Source organism: Enhydra lutris, unplaced genomic scaffold (assembly GCF_002288905.1).
Source record: "Enhydra lutris kenyoni isolate GAN:26980312 unplaced genomic scaffold, ASM228890v2 scaffoldscaffold16, whole genome shotgun sequence".
Classification (NCBI taxonomy): Eukaryota; Metazoa; Chordata; class Mammalia; order Carnivora; family Mustelidae; genus Enhydra; species Enhydra lutris.
Genome location: NW_019154100.1, coordinates 22270185 through 22297966, shown reverse-complemented (window position 1 = coordinate 22297966; position 27782 = coordinate 22270185). Strand labels below are relative to the sequence as shown.

The following is a 27782-nucleotide window of genomic DNA, read 5'->3' as shown; positions in this document are numbered from 1 at the left end:
AGATATGCAAATAGCCAATAAGCAAAGCACATGAAAACATACTTGACTAAAGGACGTCATCAAAAAAATGCAAACTAAAACCATACTGAGATACCATTTCATACACACTAGGAAAGCTGTAATCAAAAAGCCAAATTAAAACAAGTGTTGGCAACAACTGGAACTCTCATACACTGGTGGTGGGAATGTAAAAACAGTATACCTACTTTGGAAAACAACCTGGCAGTTCCTCAAATGGTTAGACTTAAAGTTACTATATGGATCATTAATTCCATTCGTAGGTATACGCCCAAGAGAAATGAAAGCCTATGTCCACACCAAAATTTGTAGTGTTTACAGCAGCACAGCAGCCAAAAGGTGGAAAAATTCCAAGTGTCTATCAACTGATAAATAGATAAGTAAAATACTGTGTATCCATACAATGGGTTGTTATTTGTTCATTTAAAAGAATGAAGTACCAATATCTAATACATGCTATAATATGGATAAACCTTAAAAAATATTATGCTATGTAAATGAAACCAGTCACGAAAAAATCACATACTGTATGATTCCATTTATATGCATGTCCAAAATGGCAAATGTATAATGACAGAAATTTGTTCAATGGTTGCCTAGAGCTGGGAGGATTGGAGGATGAGGGGGTGAGGTCTTAGGAATACAGGGGTTTCTTTTTGAGGTAATGAAAATGTTCTAAAATTGTGAGGATGGATGCACAGCCATGTGAACATACTAAAAACTAATGAAATGTAGACTGAGGGAATTGTATGGTATGTGAATTTTATATCAATAAAATTAAAATTTTTACATAATAAATGAAACAAGAAGACCATTTTAAAAAGTACAAGGTGCATGGCAGAAGATGACTAAAACTCCACTCCTAGACTAGCTCAATTTAATCCCTGTCATAACAACACTGTATCTCAACTTCGTGGTACAAAATTAGTGATATTCTAGTGATCAAAGTACCCAGCCAATGCTTGGTTTTAACTATTTTATGCCTTCCAGAGAGATAAAGTTGGTAATAGAGCATTTACCTTCCTTCTCCTTCCCTACAATTAGGACAGGAACAGGCAACTCTTCGAAGCCTCTTGCCAGGCTGCACCTCTTGATCAGAAGCTTGCTGGCCTTGCTGCAAATGCACTTGTGTGAGTTGGTCAGGACTAACAGCACCTATCGTTGCGTTAGCAATTCCTCCAACTGCTACAGTTACAGGAGCTATGGTGGCTTGTTGGACCTTTACTCCATCTTGTCCTTGCTGCTGACCTAAAAATTGGGGGGGAGGGGGAAAGAGTATTATAATGTTTTCTATTTCTAAAGAAAGGATTAAAAAAAATTCCATGTGGACATTTTAAAGCTAACATATTTGTTCTAATAGTTAATCTGTGTAAAATACAACAGCAAAGGGGTTGATGTTTACTATGCAAATCCTCCTAAATTATAATATTCTCATTTAAGTAGCTCAGGCTGCCTCTGTATCAGGCTGGTGGGACTATACATAAATCATTTAACCCCCTGGTGGCTTTAATTTCTCCATCTGTAAAATGAAGATAATAATATTTGCCACCTACCTACCTCACCAAAGTGCTCTGGGAATTCATGAGTTATTATTTGAAAAGCACTCTGAGATCCTCAGATGAAAGATGCTGTAGCCATTTCCACAGTAAGCAACATACCCATTCACTCCAAGAAAATATAGGAATGAGAAGTAACTAAACAAATGATTAAGTTTTATAGATATTTCTCATTCCTCCATAATTTAAAATTAAGCAAACATATCTTTATTGAGGAATCTTTTTTATTATACACAGTGAGTTAAGTAGTTTTTTAAAATGTAAAACCATCCATGATTATTACATACTATCGCTATAATCATAAAACAGACATTTTGGGTATTACTACTTTATTCACTCATGTAGCTTAGGACTTAACTTTACTTCTCAGGTTAGTACATATACCAACTTGGCTTTTTCACTTAAAACAAACTATGATAAATAATATATAATATAACCAAAAAAGCCCCATCTACTTTATGGTTTAAACTGACCCTGAAGCGCAAGTGAGTATGCCTTATAATGATCCTTTCTTTCATCATGGTTCTTTCTCTGTATTAGGTTTGGAATAGCAGAAAACACCAATTTGTAAACTAATGCTCCCACCTCTGAGAGCTGATGTAAGAATTGAACAAGTTAATTTTTACAAACCCCTTACCACAGTGCATGGCACAGAACTGTTCATTTGTTAACCATTACTGCTGAGTTTCCACTGAATTGGATGGCAACACAAGAATAAAATATGGTAGCAGAAATAAACACGTGAGAATTGAGTGTAAAATAAAAGGGCTTATTTCAAAGCTGCATATGTAATACTTGAAACACACAGAGCACCCAGGAAAAGAAAAATTAGCGCATGAGGAAAGAGTACACACTTTCTAAACAAAATTAAACCTCTGATTGTCTCAGCCAAAGTCAGTCTCATTCTCCTGTGTATTCGAAACACTCTGAAACCTTTGGAATAGCACCAATAACTATAATACAAATAAAAAATATATGTCTTTTGTACTGTTTTAGTAAGGATACATTTTTGTTTTTCTACTAAATTTAAATTTCTGATCATTTTTGAATTAACATACTGTGATAGGTAAAGCAACGCAAGTAAAGTCAGATGTCATAAATTCATGTGCCATTCAAAGATCATGCACTTGAATATCCTCAAGCTTCCTCACCTCTTAATAATGCTGACCTCTCTAAAATTTCTGTCTCCTATCTACTTCAGAGAGTTCTTTATGAAGATCAAGTTGATTTCCTAAAGGGTAAAGACTTTGTAAACTTTAAAACAATACACACGTGTAAAGTTTAATTTTTATACCTCTATGTATCTTCTGAATACTTAATTTTTCCTGCTGTTGTTCATACAACACTAGGTCATTCCTTTCAGGCTGCAGTGGTATTTAAAATGTCCTTCACTACGTCAAAGAAGTGCTAGGAATCCCCGATCACTGCCTGGTCATTCTTAGATCCTTCCTTAGATCTTTAGATCCCTTAGATCCCATTCCTTAGACCATTTCCGTGATAGATTTCTCAACCCTTCATATTATGAGCATTTATTTGTTCAATGCCTAAACAACGTGGCAAGTTATTGTAATGAATAGTACTAAGCCAATCATATTTGAATTTATATATTTAAGCCTGACAACTCTCTTGACTTCTTCACCTAGCTGTCCTACACAGTTCAACATAGGTCAGTGTTAGTTTTCTTTCATTTCCACTGCTACCAGTCAAGTATAAATCACCAAACTCTTTCATTTTATTTTATTATTTTTAAGACTTTATTTATTTGACAGAGAGATACAGCACAAGTAGACAGAGCGGCAGAGAGAGGGAGAAGCAGGCCCTCGGCTGAGCAGGAAGCCCAACGTGGGGCTCAATCCCAGAACCCCGAGATCATGACCTGAGCCAAAGGTAGACACTTAACCAACTGAGCCACCTAGGTGACCCTAAATCACCAAATTCTTTACCAAAGCTTCCAGGTTACTCAAGTTTAATGCTACACACCCTCAAACCTCATCACATATTATCAGTCTTTCCCCTGTTCACTCTGCTCCTGACAAACTGGCCTTTTTTTCTAGCCCTCAAACAAGTCAAGCTCATTCCCTTCTTGGGGCCTCTGCACATCCTCTCCAGTCTGGGTGGGAATGCCTTGGCACCCAAATCTTTGCACCACTGACTCCTTAGTAATATTCTAAGTTCCTGATCACATCATCTAAAATGGACTACCATTTCTGTATCATCACCAAGTTTCATCTTACTTGGATTAGATTATCTTGTCCTTGTTTAAACTTTTTTGTCTTCACCTCACTTCTGAATGTTAAGTTCCATGAGAACACAGATCTTGCCTATCATGTTCACTGCTGTCTCCAGCATATGGAACACTACTCAACACACAGTACCTACTCAATACATAAGCTTACTAAAGGAATGTTTAAAAATTAATTCATCTTCAAAAACTTGCTCCTACTAATAATTCTGTTTTGGTAAATGTTAACTACCACTCTCCTTATTACCTACACTTGAAACATTAAAACATCAACTTTTAACTAAAGTTCTCCTTTACCTATTAATTACATCCATATGATAGCCAAGTTAAAAGGCACATAAAAGCATAATAATAGCTCTTACATTCATCTTATCTTTCTGTCCCCAGAACCATCACCCTGGTCCAAGTTGGTATTACTTTACGCCTCTACTAGCCTACATGGGACTCACATCTCCTATCTCATCCTTCAAACTGTTCCCAGAAAATCTTAAAATGCCGTTCTGATCATATCACTTCCATGCTCACTAACTTTCAGTCACTCCCCATCAGACAAAGTCTGGCATTCAAAGGACTCCACCACAAAGACCTAACTCCTGGTTCGCAGACTTCCTCCTTAACGGTCAAATCCAATGTGTATTTTCTCACTGCTGCATTTGACACAATCAACCATTCTGTTCTCCTTAAAATTTGACTGAATGAGTTATTAACTCCTTACATTCTGAGAAACCCCTTTCTCTCTGTTAGCCATTATAAGCATTTAAATCTAAGCTTTTATCACATTTTTAATTTTTTAAAAGATTTTAAACTAATCTCTATACCTAACATGGAACTCAAACTCACAACCTGCAGATCAAGAGTCACATGCTCCACTGACTGAGCTTGCCAGGCACCTGTGTCATATATTTAAAAGATTTATCCACACTTGTTGCCTTTACTCCTCATTTCCCATTCTCTCCTCAAACTACTTAAAACTGTATAGCCAACCAATCACTCTACTAAAATCATGACAATTAGAATTAACAATTCATAATTTGTAAACCCAAAGATACTCTTTGATCTTGTTTCAGCTCTCTGGAGCATGTGAAGCTGTTTATGCTACACTCTCCTTGAAATGCTCTCCTTGTCCTTCACTGGTAACTACTCACCACTGGTGTTCCTCCTATTTCTCTAACCATCCCCACACTGATGTCTTTCCTAGGCCATTTTTCCAGTTTTCTGAATTTTCTTCTCATTCTCACTCTCTCCTTGGGTTATCTCATGTACTTTCATAAATTTTACTACTATGTGTGAGCTGATGGCTCTCAAATCTGTATCTTCTGCTTAAATCTCTCTCAAGTGTCATACTCTTACTGTCATCTGGCAGGGAATATGTCCAACAGATTTCTCACATGCAATGTGTCTAGGAATCAGACCAATTATCCTACTCTCGTAAACTAGTTCCTTCTCACTGCCCAAACTGAAAACTTGAAGTCATTCTTAACTCTCCTCCATCTCCTTCTACCCCCACAATAGGAGCTATCATTTTATAATTAGTTACTAGATGTCTGACATCTGCTATTTTACCTACTCCTCACATCCCTTTAGATTGAGTACTGCTGTCCCTATTTTAAGTTAAGAAAACTAAAGTTCTGAGGGCACCTGGGTGGCTTAGTTGGTTGGGTGTCTGCCTTCGGCTCAGGTCATGATCCCGAAGTCCTGGGATCAAGCCCAACAGGCTCCCTGCTTAGTAGGGGAGCCTGCTTTGCCCTTTCCCTCTTCCCCTACTTGTACTTTCTCTCTCAAATAAACAAAATTTACAAAAAAGAAAAAGGAAAACTAAAGTACTGAGAGATACATAAAACACCCAAGGTCACAAAACAGGTAAGTGACAGAGCTGGGATTTGAATCCAGGTCTAGTAACTCCAAAAGCTATTCTTTCCCCTGCATGTATTACTTACAATATCAGCAGTCCTTGTTGAGTATACCTCTTCAAGGTATCTCAGATTTGTCCATTTTCTCCATCCTTATTGCCTATACATTAGAACAGGTTCTTATCACCATTATGCCAGTTCTGTCCTTTCCAATTTCATCATGCAGATGCAAATCTAGTTCCCCAATGAGTCTTCAATACATTCACAGTAAAGTCAACATTTCTTGGCACAGGATGTAAAAAAACTCTTCATAATCTAGCTTTTGCTCACTTTTATAGCTTCATCTCAGGAATCCTCCACCGTCTCCACTCTCAACACCAGCTACACTGAACTCCTACTTCCTCTAATGTTCCATGCTTAATTGTCTCTGGGCCTTTGACTTATGCAGCCAGTATCCAACATATTTTCCCATGCCGAATTTCCATCTCTGTTGGTCTGACAAAAGCTCAATTCATCTTACAGAACTCAGTTAATGTGTCATTCCCTTTGGGAAGTTTTCCTGACAGGTGTCCTTCTGAATCTAGGTCAAAAACCTCTTCTTTCTTTTTCTATAACATCTTGTGCATAAATTTCATTATAATCAATGGGCAAACTACATGGTGAACATATACTGTAAATGTTTATTTGTTTTGTCTTCCCAAGAGATCATATACTCTTGTTTCTGAGGAGCAAAATACACCTCCTGTTTTTTCCATTCCTAAAAATGGATTGCCTGAGAATGTTAAAACTTAAGAACAAATGACTGGTCCATGTGCTAGTGGATGTTGTCACTGTATTGAGTTGAAATTATGAGTACAGAAATTTCCCCTCAAGTGTCACCTTTTTTATAGGGTAAGTTGGGTACAGGATGACTTATAAATTAGACAATGAAATCTGTATCAATTAAGACCACTATTTTGCTTATAATTCAATCTGTAAAATTAGGACTATAAAAAAAATAAGCACACAAAAAAGCTGTTAGATAGGAAAAGCAGTTGGTTTGTTGCAATGACTTTGTGTTCAATTTGTCAAGGAAAAATTAATAATAATAATAAAGATTTTAAAAATATAAGAAGCTGTGCCAATGACAGTGCTGGTGAAAATGGGAAAGACAAGTAATTACAGAAACAAACTACAATAGTTATTAAAATATCTGAAGGAAAAAATTAATGCCCTTTTGAAACTCTAGTCTGTAAAGTTTCTGTTACCACATAATCTTACATATAACTCAAGATTTCTTGGTACTGTAACTATGCATCATGATGGAACGTAGAGTGACCCTTCTTTTCTTTTCCTTACATGCTATCAGAGGTAAAAACAAACAAACAAAAAAAACATTCCAAGGCTGATTGGAACAACCAGGCCATCTTTCCTATTCCTTTCCTTATTTGTTCTGCTCCTTTTTTTTTTTTTTTCCAAGTACAAAAACTGGGCCAAGGGTAACGGGCACCAGTTGTTTGGTAGGTGACATGATATTAGGTCACTAGATACTCAGGAACATCTAGAATGGTTATTTAGGAGAAACTCTGTTTCTTGCACATTTTCCTTGAGCAACAGCAGTAGTCTTTTGCCTCAAAATAGTACTAAGATACTTGAATTTAAGCTTAAAGGAAGAAAGGAATGTAGATCTAACTAGTAAAGAAAAACAGCATGTTCCATAAACTGTAACCTAGTTCTCTGAATTTTGAGACAGGGGGCCTACACCTAAGCCATAAATGTACTACTCTAACTTGAGTTTCAGTATATTTAGCTCCCTAAGAGACCTTGGGGATTGAATTAGAATCTGAGTATCCCTGGTTTCTCTTATTAGATACCCTCTCATGCCATCACAATATTAATCACAAGTTATTTCTAACCAAAGCTGCTCAGGACAGAGGGCCTCTGTGTGGTTTTATGTCCTTTGGCTAGCAAACTTCGTGGCACACTGGAAGCACTCGATGAATGTTTCTTAAATAAAGTGAATGGCAATCTAAAATCCATATAAACATAGCAAGCTTTCTTACTAAAGTAGGCCAGCAGCAGGTCACAAAGCTACTAGATGATACCTAGCTTGCAAAAGACCCGTTAACATGGGTGGCAAGACAGTAAGAAAAAGAATTAGGTGGACATATACCATAATTATCTCCTGCTTCATTGATATGGAACTTAGATCATTTAAGTGTACATCCCAAAGTCTAAGTCAGAACCTGCCACTGAAACTACTGTGTTTCTTTTCTCTCACATTCATGCTTTAGCCTGTGACAGGTGTTAGGACATTCAGCAAAACCTGCTGTATAATAGAATATACTTTAAAAAATAATTATAACCAATCTTGACATTTAATGAAATGGGCCAAGATTTCTTCCTTTCCACATATTTCGAAGAGGGTAAATACAGTTTAGTATTACAGATACATACACTTTAAGTTTTTTCTTCTGATTTTAACAATGCAATCTTACCAGAGAAAAATGTTAAAGAGAAAATAAAATCATGCATATATTTATTACCCAGAGATTATTGCTATCACCATTTTGGTGTATCTGCTTCTAATCTATTCTGCATTTTGATAATGATGCAACACTACTACATAAACAATCTTTCGTATTCTGTTCTTTTTTACTTATTTAATAGTATAAATGCTTCCACGTTATTACAAATCCTTTTAAAATAGTATAATGATTGTATAATAGTCCATCATACACATATACCAGAACTTACAAAACCATTACCCTGGTATTAAACATTAAGGTTATTTTGAAACACACAAGTAACCCAGAGCTATATAAATAATAAACAACTTGAACAAAAATATTCGTTCTTATTACTTCCAAGAGATGGAGGCCTGGAAGTGAGATTACTAGGTCAAAGGATATGGAAACACTCTTAAAAGACTTTACATACCCATTAAAAAAAACCACAGGAGCATATATAAAGAGCTGCATTCATTTGACTTCCCACTAGAAGTATACAAGAGTACTTTTGCATCTCATGCACAAGAGAAATTCAGTAAGATGAAAACAAAAAAAAACCTTTAATAGACAAAAAATTGATATCTCACTATAGTTTTTAACAGAAGTGATTCCTATTCCTGCCTTTAATATTCTATATATCATGAAGGTGCAAGTCAATGCAATAAGATAAAATAAATAAATGAGGAAGGGAACTCTAGAAAATTGACAAATTATTAGAACACGTAAGACATTTCAGCAAGACTGCCAAATACAAGATAAACATAAAAAATCAACAGCTTTCCTCTATAACAGCAATTTTCAATTAAAAAAAAAAAAAAGAAAAAATTCCATTTGTAATAGCAACAATAACCATGAATACCCAAGAATCAATCTAATTAGAAATGTGCAAGTCTCATGCAGAGAAAGGGGAACATTCTTACACTGTTGGTGGGAATGCAACCCGATGCAGCCACTCTCAAAAACAGAATGGAGGTTCCTCAAAAAGCTAAAAATAGAGCTACCCTATGACCCAACAATTGTAATACCCAGTAACTGTTCTACTGGGTATTTACCCCAAAGATAAAAATGTAGCAATCCAAAGGGGCACCTGCACCCCAATGTTTATAGCAGCAATGTCCATAACAGCCGAACTATTTATATAGAGTCCAGATGTTCATCGACAGATGAATGGATAAAGAATGTGTGTGTGTGTGTGTGTGTGTGTGTGTGTGTAACGGAATATTACTCAGTCATTAAAATGAATGAATCTTGTCATTTGCAATGACCAGGATGGAACTAGAGGGTATTATGCTAAGTGAAGTAAATAAGAGAAAGACAAATACCATATGACTTCACTCATATGTGGAATTTAAGAAACAAAACAGATGAACACAAGGGAAAGGAAGGAAAAATAAAATAAGATGAAAATAACGGAGGCGAACCATAAGAGACTCTTAGCCATAGGAAACAAAATGAGGGTTGCTGGAGGGGAGGGTTTAGTGGGATGAGGTAACTGGGTGATGGACATTACAGGAGAGCATGGGATGTAATGAGCACTGGTTGTTATATGTGACTGATGAATCACTGAACTCTGTCTCTGAAACTAATAATATACCCTATGTTAATTAACTGAATTTAAATAAATTAAAAAAAAGAAATGTGCAAGTCTTGGGGAAGAAGACATAAAAAACATGTATGTTCTTACAGGGAAGATTCCTTTTATAAATGTGTTAATTTGGGACGCCTGGGTGGCTCAGTTGGTTGGGCGGCTGCCTTCGGCTCAGGTCATGATCCCAGTGTTCTGGGATCGAGTCCCGCATCGGGCTCCTTGCTCAGCAGGGAGCCTGCTTCTCCCTCTGCCTCTGCCTGCCTCTCTGTCTGCCTGTGCTCGCTCGCGCTCTCTCTCTCTAACAAATAAATAGATAAAATCTTTAAAAAAAAAAAAAGAAATTCTCAATAAAAAAATAAATTAAAAAAATGTGTTAATTTTTCTAAAATCAACTCATACGAACACAATAATAAATTAAAATAATAAATTTTCCAAGAAACACTACTAGCTGATTCAACATGTGAAAGATCAGGCAAGAAAATTCTCAAAAGTAAAACAGTAGAATAAAAACGTATTACAAAGCTATAGTAATTAAAAACAATGTAATAATGGCTTAGAAAGAGAATTAGCAACTAGAATACAGGTTCTAAAATAGATTCATGTCCATATGAGATTTCAATTTATGATAAAAATGACATCTTAAATCAGAGGAAAAAGAAGAAAATGATTTATTTTGGCTTGGGACTACTGGCTATCTGGTGTGCTGTGCGGATGGGAGTGGGGTGAGAAAGTTCAGATCTCAATCTGACACCATTCACAAAAGTAAACTGCAAACACGTATTTAAAAAAAAAAACAACTGAAAGTAGAAGCAAAATAAAACTACAAACAAAAAATATTAGAAGAAAATACAGAAGAACTACAGGGTTTACTTTCTTTCTTTTTTTTTTTTTTTTAAGATTTTATTTATCTGAGAATAAGAGAGAGAAAGGATGAGAGAGAGAGAGAGAGAGCGTGCACGTACATGAGAAAGGGGAAGGTTAGAGGGAGAAGCAGACTCCCTGTCCAGCAGGGAGCCTGATGCGGGACTCAATTCCAGGACTCTGGGATCATGACCTGAGCCAATGTCAGTCACTTAACCAACTGAGCCATCCAGGTGCCCCAAACTACAGGGTTTTCTTAAGCAAGATTCCAAAACAAAGGAAAATATTGATAAACTTGATCATTATCAGAATTTTGTAATTTTTAAGACAAAGATACAACTTTACCTATGTATCTTCACCTTTGCTTAGATCAAAACCTGTTGAATAATCCTTATTCTTTTTTTTTTTAAGATTTTATTTATTTATTTGACAGAGATCACAAGTAGGCAGAGAGGAAGGCAGAGACAGAGGAGGAAGCAGGCTCCCCGCCGAGCAGAGAGCCCCATGCGGGGCTCGATCCCAGGACACTGGAATCATGACCTGAGCTGAAGGCAGAGGCTTTAACCACTGAGCCACCCAGGTGCCCCAAATAATCCTTATTCTTGATTCCTTTCTCTCATACTTTATTCCCTACCCTGCCGAGTGCTCCTTCAAAACAAATCCAGGATCCGACCACTTCTCCACCCCACTCCACTAATTGTACCCTATTCTAAGCTAAAGTTAATCCAAGATTTTCTTCTGCTTGACTACTGTAATTGTTAACTGCCACCACTGTCCTACTCCATAAATTCATTCTTTTTTTTTTTTTTAGATTTTATTTATTTGACAGAGAGAGATCACAAGTAGACAGAAAGGAAGGCAGAGAGAGAGAGAGAGAGGGAAGCAGGCTCCCTGCTGAGCAGAGAGCCCAATGCGGGACTCGATCCCAGGACCCTGAGATCGTGACCTGAGCCGAAGGCAGCGGCTTAACCCACTGAGCCACCCAGGCGCCCCATAAATTCATTCTTAAACATAGTTCCCAGAAAGATAGTGTTGCTTCTCTACCTAAAATCCTACAGCGCATCCTACTGTATTCAGAGCAAATACTGAAGGGCTTATAATCACCTACAAAGTCCTACACATAAACTGACCACCCATCACCTCTTCAATCTCATGCTCTGGCTCCTCCTTACCGTTCCTTGAACACACTAGGCATAATCCCAATTTATGGCCCTTGAACTCTGTTCTTTCGGCCTAGAACGGTTTTGCCTCAGCACATGTATGTTCAACCTTCTTACTTCTTTCAAGTCCTTATTCTAGTATCACCTTCTCCATGTGTCCTATACCCAGAGTGCTCTATTTATAACAGTTATGGCCTTCCCTCTCCAGCAATCCTGTTCTGCTTAGCTTTACTTTTTCCAAAGACTATGAAAATATGAATACATTGTATCAGTGTTTAGGACAGTAAAAAATCAGAAACTACCTAAATAGTTATGAATTGGGGAATACTTGAGGAACTGTAAAAAATAGTTAACACTACAGCAATGTTGTGTAGTAGTTAAAAAGAATGTGAAAAATCTTTACATACAAACCTAAGAGATCTCTAAAACATATGACTGAGTTAAACAATCAAAGTTCCTGATGATTACATTACAAGCATTACAGATATCCTACAATGATAGTCACATGTAATAAATAAATGGGAAAAGTTCTGAAAGGACATGTAACAAACTGATTAAGAGTGCTTACTTCAAAAAGGGGATCTGAAGAATGGAATGTAATCAGCAGGAGCTTTTTTGGCTTTACTTACCCTAGGTACATTTTTAAAAAATAAAGACAATGTTTCCATGTATTAGTAACATAATTAAAGATTTATCTTAAAAGAAAAAAAAAGTTGGTAATTCAATATGGCATTTCATTATTGCTTTTATCTGCATTTTTAAAAAATTCCTAATGGAGTTGAAATGTTTACTTGCTATTTGAATACTCTTTCTGAATTAAGTGTTCATGTCCTTTGCCATTTGTCTACTTGGATTCTCCTTTTGAATAGCTCTACTTATTAAGGAAACTTTGTCTTATTTGTTGAAAATATTTTATATAATTTGTAACCACAGACATGAAAACCAAAGGAAATAGGGCTTGTTCAACCCCTATGAAGTAGGCTATAAATGACATTTAAAGAAATTATGACCCCATAATAACATTTAAAAGTAACAGAAACATGAGGGGCAAGTAGAAATAACAAAATGAAGGTACAATCTTACTATCCACTTCCTTCAACTGTTACTGATTTGATTCTTTTAGCATTTCCTACCAACCCTTTGAGGTAAACAGGGCAGTTATTAATTTTTCCACACTACTGATAAGAAACAGACTCAAAATAATCCAACTGGCCCTTACTTCTTATGAGAAAAAAAAAAGTTTTACATATTTTTTTCTCAGAGTGAGCACCAGGTAACATTTCTGTGTAGGTAAAATAGACCCACAAATTTGAAAAACAAAAAGATCTTTTTAAAAAATTAAGCCAACTACCAATAATTCAACTACTAATTCTAAATTATTCTGAAAATAATCTACTTAATAATAGTGAAGCAACAGGTTCATGATGCTACTTTAGGTATACGTGTTTCATAGTTGTGTTTTTTACATATAGACTAGAAATCATGTTTATCTACTAGAACTGATCAGAAAAAAACAAAACTGTTTATTTCTATAACATAAAACTTGCCACAGAGGGCCAGGGAGACTTTACTTTTTCTTTTTTTTAATATTTTTTATTTATTTGGCAGAGATCACAAGTAGGCAGAGAGGCAGAGAGAGGCGGGGAAGCAGGCTCTCTGCTGAGCAGAGAGCCCGATGTGGGGCTCGATCCCAGGACCCTTAGACCATGACCCAAGCCAAAGGCAGAGGCTTAACCCACTGAGCCACCCAGGCGCCCCAGACTTCTTACTTTTCCGAATAATACTAAAATGATTCTCAACTCAGCCTATTTAGGTTTATTTCCTCTAGAGATTAAATTTGGTGTCTACCTAAACAAATCTAAGGGCCTTTAAAGGTATACACAGGAAAGAACAAAAGTCTCTGTACAGGGGCACCTGGGTGGCTCAGTGGGTTAAAGCCTCTGCCTTCGGCTCAGGTCATATCTCAGAGTCCTGGGATCAAGCCCCGCATTGGGCTCTCTGCTCTCACGCAGCCTGCTTCCCCCTCTCTCTCCCTGCCTGCCTCTCTGCCCACTTCTGGTCTCTGTCAAATAAATAAATAAAATCTTAAAAAAAAAAAAAAGAAGAAGAAGAAGAAGAAGAAGCTGGTTTGCTTTATAAGACAAGGAGAGTGTATATTCCTAAACATATAAAGAAAATCAGGTATGTCTAGGGGTAGAGGGAGGAATGGGGGAGAAATGGGAAGTGGCTGCTGATATGACGGGAGAAATGGGAAATGACTGCTAATATGACTGGGGTTTCTTCATGAGGCTAGGAAAATGTCCTAAAATTAGACTGTGGTGATGGCTGCACAACTCTGTAAATATACTAAAAACCAGTGAATGTAATCTTTAACTGGCTGTCCTCTTTAAGAATCATACCTCAATAAAATTGTTCTAAACAGGGGTAGCTAGAAAAAAAAAGTAATTTTTTTGGTTCTAAATCTTTTCAAAATAATGGTTTTCAACGGGAGATAATTTTGTCTTCTATGGGATATTTGGGAATGTCTGGAGACATATTTGGTTGTTGCAACTTGGTGGATCATTACTGGTATTTAGTGAGTAGAGGCCAGGGATGCCATTAAACATTTTACCATATACAGGACAAACCCCCAAATCAAAGAATATCTGGCCTAAAATGTCAACAGTGCTGAGATTAAAAAACTCTAATTAAACTAAGCTCCCAAAGAGCTAACGTTTGTGGCTCTCATATATTCATATCTTTATAAACAACTATAACCAAAATTGAAATTACAAAAAATTAAAATATGGCACATTTGTACGATACCCATAAAAACTATAAAAAACTATATGAGTGTCCACTAAAAAAAAACCCAGAAACTACATGACTGAATTAAAGCCTTTACAAAGAGAGTAATATAAATTTGGGAATGGGCTTTGACAGCTTTGACAAATGACTTGGATAGATTCCATATTACAGTGGCAATACAAAAAATAATATCCTAAGTTTGGAAACTATGCTCATTAGTTACAAAATACTTCTTTATTCAAAAAGCTGTAACAAGTGTTTCCTACAGAAGAACTATAACTTGAGAATATTAAAGAAGTAACTCAGTGCTGTCCGCATTCTTTAAATGAAGATGAACCATATCACCCAATGAATTCCGAGACTATTTACACATCATGGAACATGTACAATTTTTTTTTAAGATTGTATTTATTTTATTTGACAGAGATTAGAAGTAGGCAGAGAGGCAGGCAGAGAGAGAGAGGAGGAAGCAGGCTCCCTGCTGAGCAGAGAGCCCGATGCGGGGCTCAATGCGGGGCTCGATCCCAGGACCCTGGGATCATGACCTGAGCCGAAGGCAGAGGCTTTAACCCACTGAGCCACCCAGGCACCCTGGAACATGTACAGTTTTTAAACCAATATCGAGTTTCTGAGTAGGCACAACAGACAGTTTAGCAAAGCATATAAATTTAACAAAGCTTTGGAGCCAGGAAGGCCTATCTTTGAGTTCTAATTCTTTCTACAGTTTCTTTTTTTGAGGACCTCAGAGTAGTGGGAATTAACTGAGATAATGTATGTAACACACTTAGCGTGATATCTGCAATAAGATGAACACTCACGAGAAATGTTAACTCCAATACATTTGAAATTACATAATTTATTAAGTACAAAAACTATAAGAGCCATTCAGATTTTTATAAGTCTTAGATCTTTGAAAGAGAACTTAGGGTACAAGTAAGATTGATTCATTCAACAAACATTTCCTGAGTACCTGCTGTGTGCTTAACACTGCTGGGTAAATAAGATGTGACCTGAAACTCTCACCTGTAAGGGAGATAAGCAAGTAATTATGATACGTACAACAACAACAAAAAGCATAAGATGCTTAATTAAGTAGTACAGAAGAAAGCAATTCACTGTCAAGAAGAAACATGAAGGCTTCATGGAAGAGAAGAAACCACTAACTGATGGAGAGTAAAAGCAAGTAGGAAGGCCACAGGAAGAGTATATTTAAAGGCCTAACTCTGAGACAACATGCCCACAGAGTTTAAGTTCAAAGAAGTGAGGAGCTAAAGACAGAACTGGAGGAACAGATCAAGAAGGATCCTTATAACTGGGTTATAAATGGTAGGTTTTAATTAGGGGGACCCTTCTCCCAGTTACTTTTTATTCCCCTATGATGTTTTATTATTTTATTTTTTAAAAAAGATTTTATTTATTTATTTGACAGACAGAGATCACAAGTAGGCAGAGAGAGGGAGGGGGAAGCGGGCTCCCGCTGAGCAGAGAGCCTGATGGGCTCGATCCCAAGACCCTGAGATCATGACCCCAGCCAAAGGCAGAGGCTTTAACCCACTGAGCCCAAAGAGGGATCTTTGGGAAGTCCTGGGATCAAGCCTTGCATTGGGCTCTCTGCTGGGCAGGGAGCCTGCTCACCCCCTCGTCCCACACCCCGCCCTCTCTCTCTCTGCCTACTTGTGATCTCTGTCAAATAAGTAAATAAAATCTTAAAAAAAAAATCCTTCCTTTAAAAAAAAATCTGATGTACTTTGTAATAAAAATTCACGTTTTCAAATAAAACAGTTTCCTCTAAAACTACTTGATTATAGAATATTAGGCAGTTCTTAGGGTTACAAATTAATAACTGGCACACAAACAAAAGGACTCAATTTGTATTTTCCCTCTTCATAATTTAGAAGGTTGACACACAAATAATCCAACATAAAAAGCAGCTCCACTCCATGTATTCAGTTCAATTTACTATAGTAAGTGTTTACTGAGTGCCTCCCATAGGTGAGGAATACATAGATGAGTAACACAAGAGTTGGGGAGAAAAGCTCAGTCAAAACAAAGACACTTGACTTCAACTCCTACTTATTTCTATTTATTCTGGTCTTAATCCAAATTAAAGGTCAACTCTTCTCAACTCTTTGTCTACACAGGGAAAAGTTTAGTTACAGAAACCCTTCCCAAGAGGCAAACAATTAACCCAGAAGGATCTGAAGATTTCCTTTAAAACTGCAAAATTAAGGAAAAAAATCCAACTTCCTAGCATCCCATTCATTCTTTACTGAACCATACCCACTTAAGAAAGTCAAAGAAAAAAAAAAAAAAATCAAAGGAAAATCTGACTACTTCTACATGGAACTTTCATACTTTCTAAAGATCTGAAGCTTTTTTCAGTTCTTCAGCGGTAAACTGAGTTACCACAGATCATCCTGAACTGATATAATAGCCTCTGTCACAAACTCTATTCCACATTAGCTCTTCCACTTCTTGAAAATGAAACGTATAAAAGTTTAATACCTTGTAAAGTCTACAACTGGAAACCTAGGAAGGTTCTGAGGAAGGGAAAAGGAGTACATGGTCGTATCTGGGTTTTAGGAAAACTTTGGGACGTCAAGTATGTGACAGAAAAGCTAGAGGCCAAGAAGCCAGTTAAGAAGCTATTCTACCTTCTAGATAATGGGGCCCTGAAAAAGAACACTGAGAAGAGAAAGACCTAGATAAAATAATAATAATAATAATAATAATAAAAAATAGCTGCTAACACTCAGTGAAAACTTTTCTCTCTTCTAAGCACTATGTTTACATACATTATCCCACTAAAGCAACACTGATTATTGCCATTTTACAGATGACACTCATACCTAGAGAAAACACTTGCTCAAGATTTAAGTGGCAAAACCAAGACTTGAATCAAGGTCTAACTCTAACAGAAGGATTAAGACCTAAAACTAAAAATTTCATTTAAAATCACTCTTATGAAGATCAAATCGCTCTGTAAGAATTCTGATCTGGATCACAAGAAAGAAGATGAGAACTTCCACTGAGAAAAAGAACTAAGGAGCGAAAGCAGGTTGGGAAGGAAAATCAGTTCTATGCTCAAGATGTCTCCCAACGAGCAGAACCCCAACCAAACTTCGTCACCAGTTAGACTCCACCTCCAAGAACTCAAGTTCAGCACTGCCTCTTCTCTGACCACTATCATTTAACCTTCTGCCATCTTCTCTTCCAATACTCTTGAACTTCATTCTCACTTCGTTCCACTGTCACTTGACTGGACACACACTCAATCCAGGAACCCTCCTGACTTCATTTGATATCCTTTGCTAATCCCTTGCCTCTCTGAACTTTTGTCGTATCAAGTAGCAATTCTCCTCAGAAATGCCTTAGGAAACAATACAATTTCATCTCCTATTGCTCGCTGCCTCAGAAAACATACTCAGTTGTTCTCTGAGTCTCCACTCTCTCTCTAGTCCTTCCCTCTCTTCTGTGTTCCTACTGAACCAATCAACCTCCTTGAAACTAGATTAGCCTCCTCTCACCCATGTCCAAACTGTGCAATCCAAAATGTAGATCTGACCATGATATTCTACTTCTTAAGGTCCTTTGAAGGTTTCCCATTGCTTTCAGAATACCATCTGAATTCCTCATCATGGCAAGGGAAGAATCTCCTACCATGTGGTGCTTGCCACCATGACTACCGCACATGAAGTCTTGGTCTGAACACATAAAACTGTGTTCCCTTCCCTGATCACATCTTGCTATTACATGACTCTGACCTTTTGTCTGGAATATCCTTTCTCTGCCAACCAGGCTAATTTCTAGTCATTCTACCTAAGCTATCCTGTATCAATCACCTCCTCGAGGAAACCTTCCTCACAGGTTCCCTCATCTGATTAAACAGAACACTTGATTTTCACAGAAGATGGGTCCTGCATTTAAAGCATTATCACAGTATATCATAACTCATCTGATTACTAACCCCCCAAATTCCTGCTCCAATTATATGAGCATATACTCCTTAGTAACTTAAGCTTGTGATATCTATACCTAACAAAGTACTTGGTAAATAATAGGCCCTCAATAAATACTTATTATATGAATAAACATAAATCATAGTCTTAAAAAGCTTTTATTTGCTCCCAAGATGATAGTTATCCTTTTCCTGTTTTCATCAATCTTTTCCAAATGTATCCTATACTTGCTAGGCCAGTATTTTCACCATTCATTCACATAAATGCTTTCAGTTTTGCTGTAGTATTCCCTAAATTTTATAAAGTAGTTCTAACCTATAAAACTTTCTACAAGAATGAAAATATTCTGCATCAGGACTGTCCAATATTGTGGCCGCTAGCCACATGTGGCTATTAGCTATTGAAATGTGGTCTGTGCTGGGAAACCCTCTCACACTTTTGGTGGGAATGCAAACTGGTGCAGCCACTCTGGGAAACAGTATGAAGGTTCCTCAAAAAGTTAAATACAGAGCTACCCTATGAACCAGCAGTAATTATGCTACTAGGTATTTATCCAAAGGATACAAAAACAGTGGGCACATGCACCCCAATGTTTGTAGCAGCATTATCCACTATAGCCAAAATATGGAGAGAGCACAAATGTACAGTGACTGAAGAATATATCAAGATGTGTTATACGTAAGTCAGTCAGAGAAAGACAAATACCATATGATCTCACTCATACGTGGAATTTTTTTAAAAAGATTTTATCATTTGAGAGAGGCAGAGAGAGAGAAAGAGAGCATGAGTGGAGGAAAGGGAGAAGCAGGTAGAGGGAGAAGCAGGCTCCCTACTGAGCAAGGAGCCTGATAACAGGACTCAATCTCAGGATCCTGGGATCAGGACCTGAGCCAAAGGCGGATTCCAAACCAGCCAAGCCTTTCAGGCATCCCTCATATGTGGAATCTAAGAAACAAAACAGATGAATATAGGGGAAGGGAAGGAAAAATAAAATAAGATAAAAAAAAAAAAAAAAAAAAGTGAGGGAGGAAAAAGGGAAGAGACCCACAACCATAAGAAACAAACTAAAGGTTGCTGGAGGGGCCGGGGGTGGGTGATGGGGTAAATGGGTGATGGGCATTAATAAGGACGCTTGCTGTAATGACCACTGCAAGTGGTCACATGCAAGTGATGAAACACTAAATTCTACCCCTGAAATGAATACTCACGCTATGTTAACTAACTTGAAGTTAAGCAAAATGTTGAAAGAATAGAAAGAAATAAAGAAAGATGCTCAGTGCCACTGAGGAAATGAATTTTTAATTATGATTAATTTTACCTTAGTCACATGTGGCTGATCGCTTTCATAATGAACAGCACTGTTCTTGGGTCTCATCAAATGATCCAAACAAAATCCATGAACTTTTCCCAATGCTCACTCTCCAAGTCATTTTTCCAGCATTCAACACTCTCGGAGACTCCTGTTAGCTGTTGACATACCATCCTGTACTCCTCCTAACTCTATTTTCACTTTTCTTGACTCAACATTTTCCTTTTGTCCCTAAATGACTTAGTGTAACCCTAAGGATAGGTCGCATCCTTCTGCACTTCAAACCCAAAACTAACTCCCTCATCAATTTCATATACTGCCATAATTTCTAACACCACCCGTATGTACAAGACTTCCAAATCCAGATGCTGAGTCTGGGTTCTCTTCTCAGATTCACACTCCAAACACAAACTGGACATCTCTAATGGATGTCAAACTTAACAAACAAAAATTCAGGTTTATCACCTTCTTTTTCTCATTGTCATTTCTTTTAATGGTGGAATCACGCTCACAGCTCAAACTCTTAAGAATTACCTTTAAGTTGTTTTTCCTCTCTATATTCACGAATTAAATCTTATCGACTGTTTTCGTAAAGTCTTGAGTCACATGCTTTACAGCCAAGTTCAGATTTCCTATCGCTCATATGTGAAGTAACTCTATGGCCCCAAAACTGGCTTTCCTGTATCTCCTATGTCTGCTAAGTAATAAAACGAAAACACCACTTTATACATGAAACTTCCCTTCCCCTAACCCTCCACAAATACCGAGTCACACACACCTTCAATGCTTTGTCACCTGTCTTTGGTCTGACACTGTCATTCTAAAATCAGACTTTTACCAACCTTGCCAACTTCATTTTCTATCATTTTCCTCAAAGTCTCCACTAACTCAAATGGCTTACCAACTCTTTCATAAATACATAAAGCATATTCCAGCTTCCTCTTTTGTACCTGTTGTTTCTTAAGCCTATAATACCTTCCTCCTTTATTCATGTTTTTTTGGGGGGTGGGGTGGTTTCCTTTCCCTCAAGAATCAGTTCATGCCTCCTAAGCATCACAAAGTCTTTCATTTCTGCCCTGGCTCTCATTTTTCCTGCTCCTAATTTCAACACTGCTACCTTTTACCATTCAGTCTGCTTTTAGCATATACCACTGCATATTACTTCTATGCACTATCTTTAATTTTTTTTTAAATTTTTAAAAATTTTTTTTATAAACATATAATGTATTTTTATCCCCAGGGGTACAGGCCTGTGAATCGCGACTATCTTTAATTTTAATGAATATTCTCTCCTCAATTAGAACAGAAGCTTTTAGGAAGCAAATACTGTGTCTTATACCACCTTTCTGTTCTAGGAACTTAACCTTGTGCCTACACTTAGTAAGAATTAAGGAATAATCAGAAAAAACAGATATGATGTTGAGAGGTTGTAAAGTAATAAGACAAAAAGAAAATTAGCAACCAAGGACACTAACTACTAAATGGCTAAAATGGGAAATAAGAGGGAAAATAAGTAACCTAACACAAGAGCCGTGAACACGGGCAAAGACAATCAGAGAATGAGGCAACAGTTGCAATAACCACCCAAAAATAGCAAAATCTTATAATGGTCATCATCTAATGACTCAGGTTTTCCTGTTTTATAGGTAGTTCACTCAAACAAGCAATGCTCAAAATAAATAGGTAAAACACTGGATTTGTGTTTTATTTTTTCTTCCTACAATGGTATTTATTTTAATGAATCATATAAATCTAGGCAGGCTAGCAGTTTGTATATATAGGTGGGTATGAGAATTCCCAAAATATTAGAATGATAGCCTTAATTGCATAGAAATTTATAGCTGATCTGTCCAGCCCTGGAAATACAGAACTGGCACTCAGCGCTATGAGGGTATAGTATGCCCTGTCAGTTCTTAAGGTCAGAGCTTAAAATAGTTATGCAATTCAGGGCCAACAGAGACTGGGCCAATACTGTTAGGCTGTCACAGATCAGTCTAACCCCACAGATGTCTATTTTAAGCTACATCTCTAAACAGCAAACTGAGCAACCAGGAAATACTAGTTTTCTACTTTCAAATGCAGATGAACAAGCCAAAGATCTTTAAAAACGTGGACAGATCATTCCAACCATGTAAGAACCATACATTGTCTGCCATGCAATCCAGACCCATCTAAGGTTGTGGGGAATTCAGTTCTAGTCATCTCTTTTCACTTTCCATGTAGATGAGAAAAGTATAAGTTCATCTTTGTAGGGAAAAGATTTTTTAAAATTACACTGACTTTCTTGGGTATAAATTTTGGCACATTTGGGGGGAGGGTAGAACACAAAGAAAAAGTTTTATTTACTTACATAAATTCACAATCTGATTTAAAAGAAACCTCATTTATAGAAATAAACCTTAATTTCTATAGAAGCATTTGATAGAAGACACTAACTTAAATAAAGATGTATGACAAGGAAAAAATACATTTTACTGTAAAATTATAGTCAAAGCCTAATACTTTTAATAAATATTCTTTATATTTTCTCTTCAAAAGGTATAAGAACTCTTATACACCCAAGGGTGCCTGGGTGGCTCAGTCAGTTAAGGGCCTGATTCTTGGTTTTGACTCAGGTCAGGGTCTCAGAGACCTGAGACTGAGCCTCACATAGGCTCTGCTTGTCCCTCTCCCTCTCCCTCTGCTCTTCACCCCAACGCCCCCATGTCACTCTTATAATAAATAAATAAATAAATCTTTAAAAGTTATAAGAACTCTTCAGTTTAACTACTTTGTCCTTTCAGTTTCTTTATCACAATAAAGCTCAGAAGACAAATGAGTGGTTTATTTCAGTAATTGCTCACAGTTAAGATTATTAGATCTCAAGATTATATCCACATACATGCTTACTTAACCATGCTATACGGCAACAGATAAACTATATAAAGTAAAAGAACTACTGAAAGAAGAAACATCGCATCACATTTGTATCCTTTTCCCCTTTATCACATTAGGGAGTTTATTATTTTATATTTCTATTTGGCTGTCCTGGAAGAATTCAGTGTGCTCTATCACAGCCTGGGCAGGTAATAATCTAGTCATTATCAAAGAATACTCTGCCATTATTAAAGAATACTCTTGATGGGGTGCCTGGGTGGCTCAGTCATAATCATCTGCCTTTGGCTCAGGTCATGATCCCAGGGTCCTGGGATCAAGCCCTGCTTTGCAGGAAACCTGCTTCTCCCTCCCCCACCCCCCCTGCTTGTATTCCCTCTCTTGCTATCTATCAAATAAATAAAATCTTAAAAAAAAAAAAGAATATCCTTGATGATTCTGAAAAGGAAAGGAACACATACATTTCTAGACCTAGTAAATACCATATAAACTAAGAGAACAGCTTGGGAAAAAAAACTACATTTAATTATTTCTTAGCCTAAAAAGTTCTTAAGTTAGGTTCTTTCGAAGGCTACCAGAATTGTACCATATTAAAATTTTTTATTTCAATTAATATATAAAAAATTGTGAATGATTTTAAAATCCTCAATAAGAAAATGTAAATTTTGACTAGATTTCAATATCTGGAGTATAGCTGTCCAGCTGAGGATCTAATGCCTTAGTACAAAAAGGAACTATAATGCTAAAACACAAGAAAAAACTTATTTAACATTAACTTTTATTAGCAGTTATAAAACACAAGGTCATTTTAAAAGTGATACATATTATATAAATTCAGAAGATTTTACAGTAACAGAATATTGATATTTTTTAATACTATCAAAGGATTAATAATTATTTTTTAAAAGATTTTATTTATTTATTTGACAGAGAGAGAGACACAGCAAGAGAGGGAACACAAGCAGGGGGAGTAGGAGAGGGAGAAGCAGGCTTCCCACTGAGGAGGGAGCCTGATACGGGGCTAGATCCCAGAACCCTGGGACCATGACCCAAACTGAAGGCAGACGCTTAACAACTAAGCCACCCAGGCGCCCCCAAATAATTATCTTTTATTCAACTAACAAAAAAGGCAAAGCATTCCAAATGGTGAAATTCAAAGTTTCTGTACACTACAAGTGAAATAAAAATAAATATCAGTCCTTGAGATAACTGACAAAATTTTAAAGAATGCCCATATACTTAGGGAAATGAAATCAAATCATTAAAGCAATTTTTAAAAGAATTATAAATATTTACCAAGTACCAGCTATATGCAAGGCATTATCCATACACACTGGAGGAAGCCAAGATGATCACAGTACTATCAGAAGTAGCATAGTAGACCATAACTTAGTTACCTTCCATCCCAAACTGTTTGCCATTACAAAAACCGAAAGCTATGGCAATAAGAGCATCTCAGGGCCTCTAGATCAGGTACAAGGATTGGCAAGAAAAAGGTAGATAGGAAATCTGACAAGAAATGGAACATTTTTTTGAAAATCCAAATGAACCAGATTATTCTAGATCACTCCTCCACGATTTAAGGTCATACTATAAAAAGTTGCTAAGTGCTTTACTCTAGGATAAAAAGTATAATTTCTCTTATTCAGAAAATTAGAAGATCCCTGTGGAGCAGGTGACATCCAATTCTAGAACAAGCCAGAAGACAGTAAGAATATGAGATTTCCATGGGCAGATTCAACAACCTTCCTCAGTAAGTTGTATCTTATTCAATTATTTAATATACTTCCTTAATTTAACCTCAATTTCACCTTCCAATATAATTACGTTTTGTTCAGTTTTCTAAGAATATGGAGAACTATCACTAGTATCTGTATGGAGAACCAATTTAAAGCCACCTTTCACGCTTTCCTTCCTTTCTGTTTCTTTGATGTGGAAACCCAAAGTTGATACAGTATTTATATAAAGATCCAGCAAAACGAACACAGCAGAAAACTATTTCATCCCAAATCTTGTTGATTTACCTCTTAATATTATGTTTACCAAAAAGCAAAAAAGAAACAAACAAACAAAAAAAACCCTTGCTAAGAGAAAAACCCATGAAAAGTCCTAACCCATTCTTTGTTAACTCTAAGTCACCACTCTCAACAATTCTTCCCGATATTATCTCATTCACAGTATGATCATTTGACCCAATCAAATGTATCATAAAAGTACAAATTACTGGAAAATGGGAAAATGTTTACAGAAAAGTAGCTACTAGGGACGCCTGGATGGCTCAGTTGGTTAAGCCGCTGTCTTCGGCTCAGGTCATGATCCCAAGGTCTTAGAATCAAGTCCCACATCAGGCTCCTTGCTCGGCAGAGAGCCTGCTTCTCTCTCCGCCTCTGCCGCTCTGCCTGCTTGTGCACTCACAAGCACTCGCTCGCGCACTCTCTCTCTCTGACAAATAAATAAATAAAATCTTTAAAAAAAAAAAAAAAAGAAAGAAAGTAGCTACTACTGTAAAGGCCATTACAATTTCTAAGTTTGTAACTCTAATACCAAAGTAAAATTAAGGGGGGGGAGAAAAGAGAAAAGAGCAGAGATATAAAAATGGGTGAATTTTGGACATAAAATGTCTGGATCTGGACATAAAATACCTATTAAAATAGTTTATGAAATAAAATTTAAATAAATATATTAAGTTTTACTTTTGCTAGATTAAAAAAATTGTATCAATAGGAACAATTACTTAGCAACCAAACCATTGCCACTTGGGATAGGAGAAAACAAAATTAACTTTAAGGCGTTATTCCTCTGAGAAAGGGGAAAAAATTTGCCTAGCATTTTCTTTCTAATAAAAAACCTTGCATGTCTATTTAAGCCTTAAAGAGTTAGATCTAAGTTACCTGGGGTTTGCCAACAACTAAAGGTATGATTTGGGTAAATTATGTATCTGTTTTGGACCTTGGTTTTTTTTCACTTACAAATAAGAACTGAACCAAAGATGATCTGTAAAGGTAGCTTGGAAATGAGAATTTGTCACCATCCAATGAGGTTAAAAATAGTTGTATACACATACATACATATTTGTGTGTGTGTATGTATACACACACATATACAGGCACACATTCCCTACACGCACATACATAGTTCAGTATCATCCTGAATATTCAAGTTACTTCTAAAGAAAACTTCCCATTTTAATACTATTTACTTCTTTCTTTTTAAGCGGGGGAGAAGGGGAGAGAGGGAATCTTAAGCAGGCTCCACAATGAGCAAGAAGTCTGACAGAGGGCTAGATCTCATGATCCTGAGACTGTGACCTGAGCTGAAGAGTCGGACGCTTAACCCACTGAGCCACCCAGGAACCCCAATACTATTTTCTTAATAAGATTCTTTGCTATAAGCATTATAAAAGAAATCAGCAGCTCACGGTTTTAAAATATAATGTGTTAATAGAAAATGTGGGTATAGTAAGGCTGGTAGATGAGAAGGTGGCCTTGAAAAGTCGCTTGTTCAATTCCCAAGAGGAGGGGGCAAGCCATGCCACAGGGGGCCACACAGGGAAACACCAGAATTAGTTAGAAGGCAGGGGGTGGGGGAACTGTGGACAGGAGCCTTAACTGTGATTCCCACAGGAAGAACAAGATAAGACAGGGGAAAACAGGTTTAGAATTGGCTAGTTTGAATAATTTCAGAGGGCCCTGGGGCACTGAGGCTGTCCCTGGTGGTCTGGGCAGGTAGGGGGTAGCCTGAAATGTGAGAGCCGAAAAAGGATAAATCAGGGATTGGTTGGTTTGTTTTTGAAAAGCACATACAAGGGGCAGCTGTTTACTATCTCTATGAAATGATTAATCCTGGAAGGGGCAGTCCTTTCCAGAGGCAGTAAGGCCCCAGATGTCAAAACATGAGAATACAGAAAATAAAACCACAGTTAACATATCCAATTAACCTGGGTAACAGAGAAGTCTCATTTCTTCTGGGTATTTATTGAACACTCGTATATACTAGCACTGTACTATATGCTACAGATATAAAAATGACCTTGTAATAGAAAATGAGACTGCAAAATGCTAAATACACACACTATTAATTTAGAAGAAAAGAATAAGGGTAAATTTATAATAATAATAATAATACTTTACATCTATTTCGTGCCTTGGTATTTATAAAAACATTTTCACATATTATTCCATTTAATCCTCAGAAAAACCCTGTGGAATAGGCACAGTCTTCATTTTATAGGTGCTTACTAATTGCTCAGAGAGCTAAAGGACATCACCATCTCACAGACAGTAACTGGCAGACCAGGGGACTGGAGCTGGGACTTGATTCTTGTCCACTGCTATTTTCACCAGCACTCATAACGTCTCCTTAATTTTAAGTTAAAGCTACCGTATTATCATGTAGAAAAAAATGCTAACCTAACCACCGAGAACTGACTGCTCAATGGCCTCTAACACACAGAAAAGCATGCAGGATTCTTAATAACTAAAGAAACATAAATAACTTATTGGGGTACTTTTAACAGTATTTGAGGGTACAGTGTGTACGTGTGTGTTTTAAACTTCTGTACGATAGTAGAGTGCTCAACCCCACGTAACCTAAGACATAATTTCTAAAGTACCTTTTATTTCTTGGTAATCAGGAGTAACTAAATACTTTTGAGTGTTTCCATAAAATTTAAACGAACTTAACAAATGAAATCAAGCATATATTATAAGTGCCTTTGAAACTAATTTTAAGAAAAATCCATCTTGTCACTATTTAATTAAAAAAAAAAAAAAGCATTGGGTAGCTCACTCAGTTAACTGTCTGACTCGTGATTTCAGCTCAGGTCATGGTCTCAGGGTCAACAGATAGAGCCCCACATCAGCCTCTGAGCTCAGCAGAGAGTATGCTTGAGATTCTCTCTCCTTCTGCCTCTGCCCCTCCACCCTTAAAAAAACAACAACAACAACAACAAAAAAAAAACCTCCACAGGAGACATCCTACAAATACGTTTTGACATTAGCATGATCCAGCATTTAAAGTACTTTCTTCAGAAGGTAACAACTGGAATCTGTTATTAAATGCCAACTGCGCTGAAAATGAGGCTGAGAAC

At 36.8% G+C, this 27782-nt stretch overlaps 1 protein-coding gene across 1 annotated transcript in view; it reads right to left on the bottom strand.

The window, feature by feature from the left end:
* Nucleotides 1-27782, bottom strand: part of LOC111147395 (Sp4 transcription factor) — an 81551-nt gene that overhangs the window by 35613 nt on the left and 18156 nt on the right. The window contains exon 3 of the mRNA XM_022503401.1: nucleotides 1038-1266. Coding sequence (XP_022359109.1) covers nucleotides 1038-1266 — 229 coding nt within the window. The remainder of the gene's footprint in view (nucleotides 1-1037; nucleotides 1267-27782) is intronic.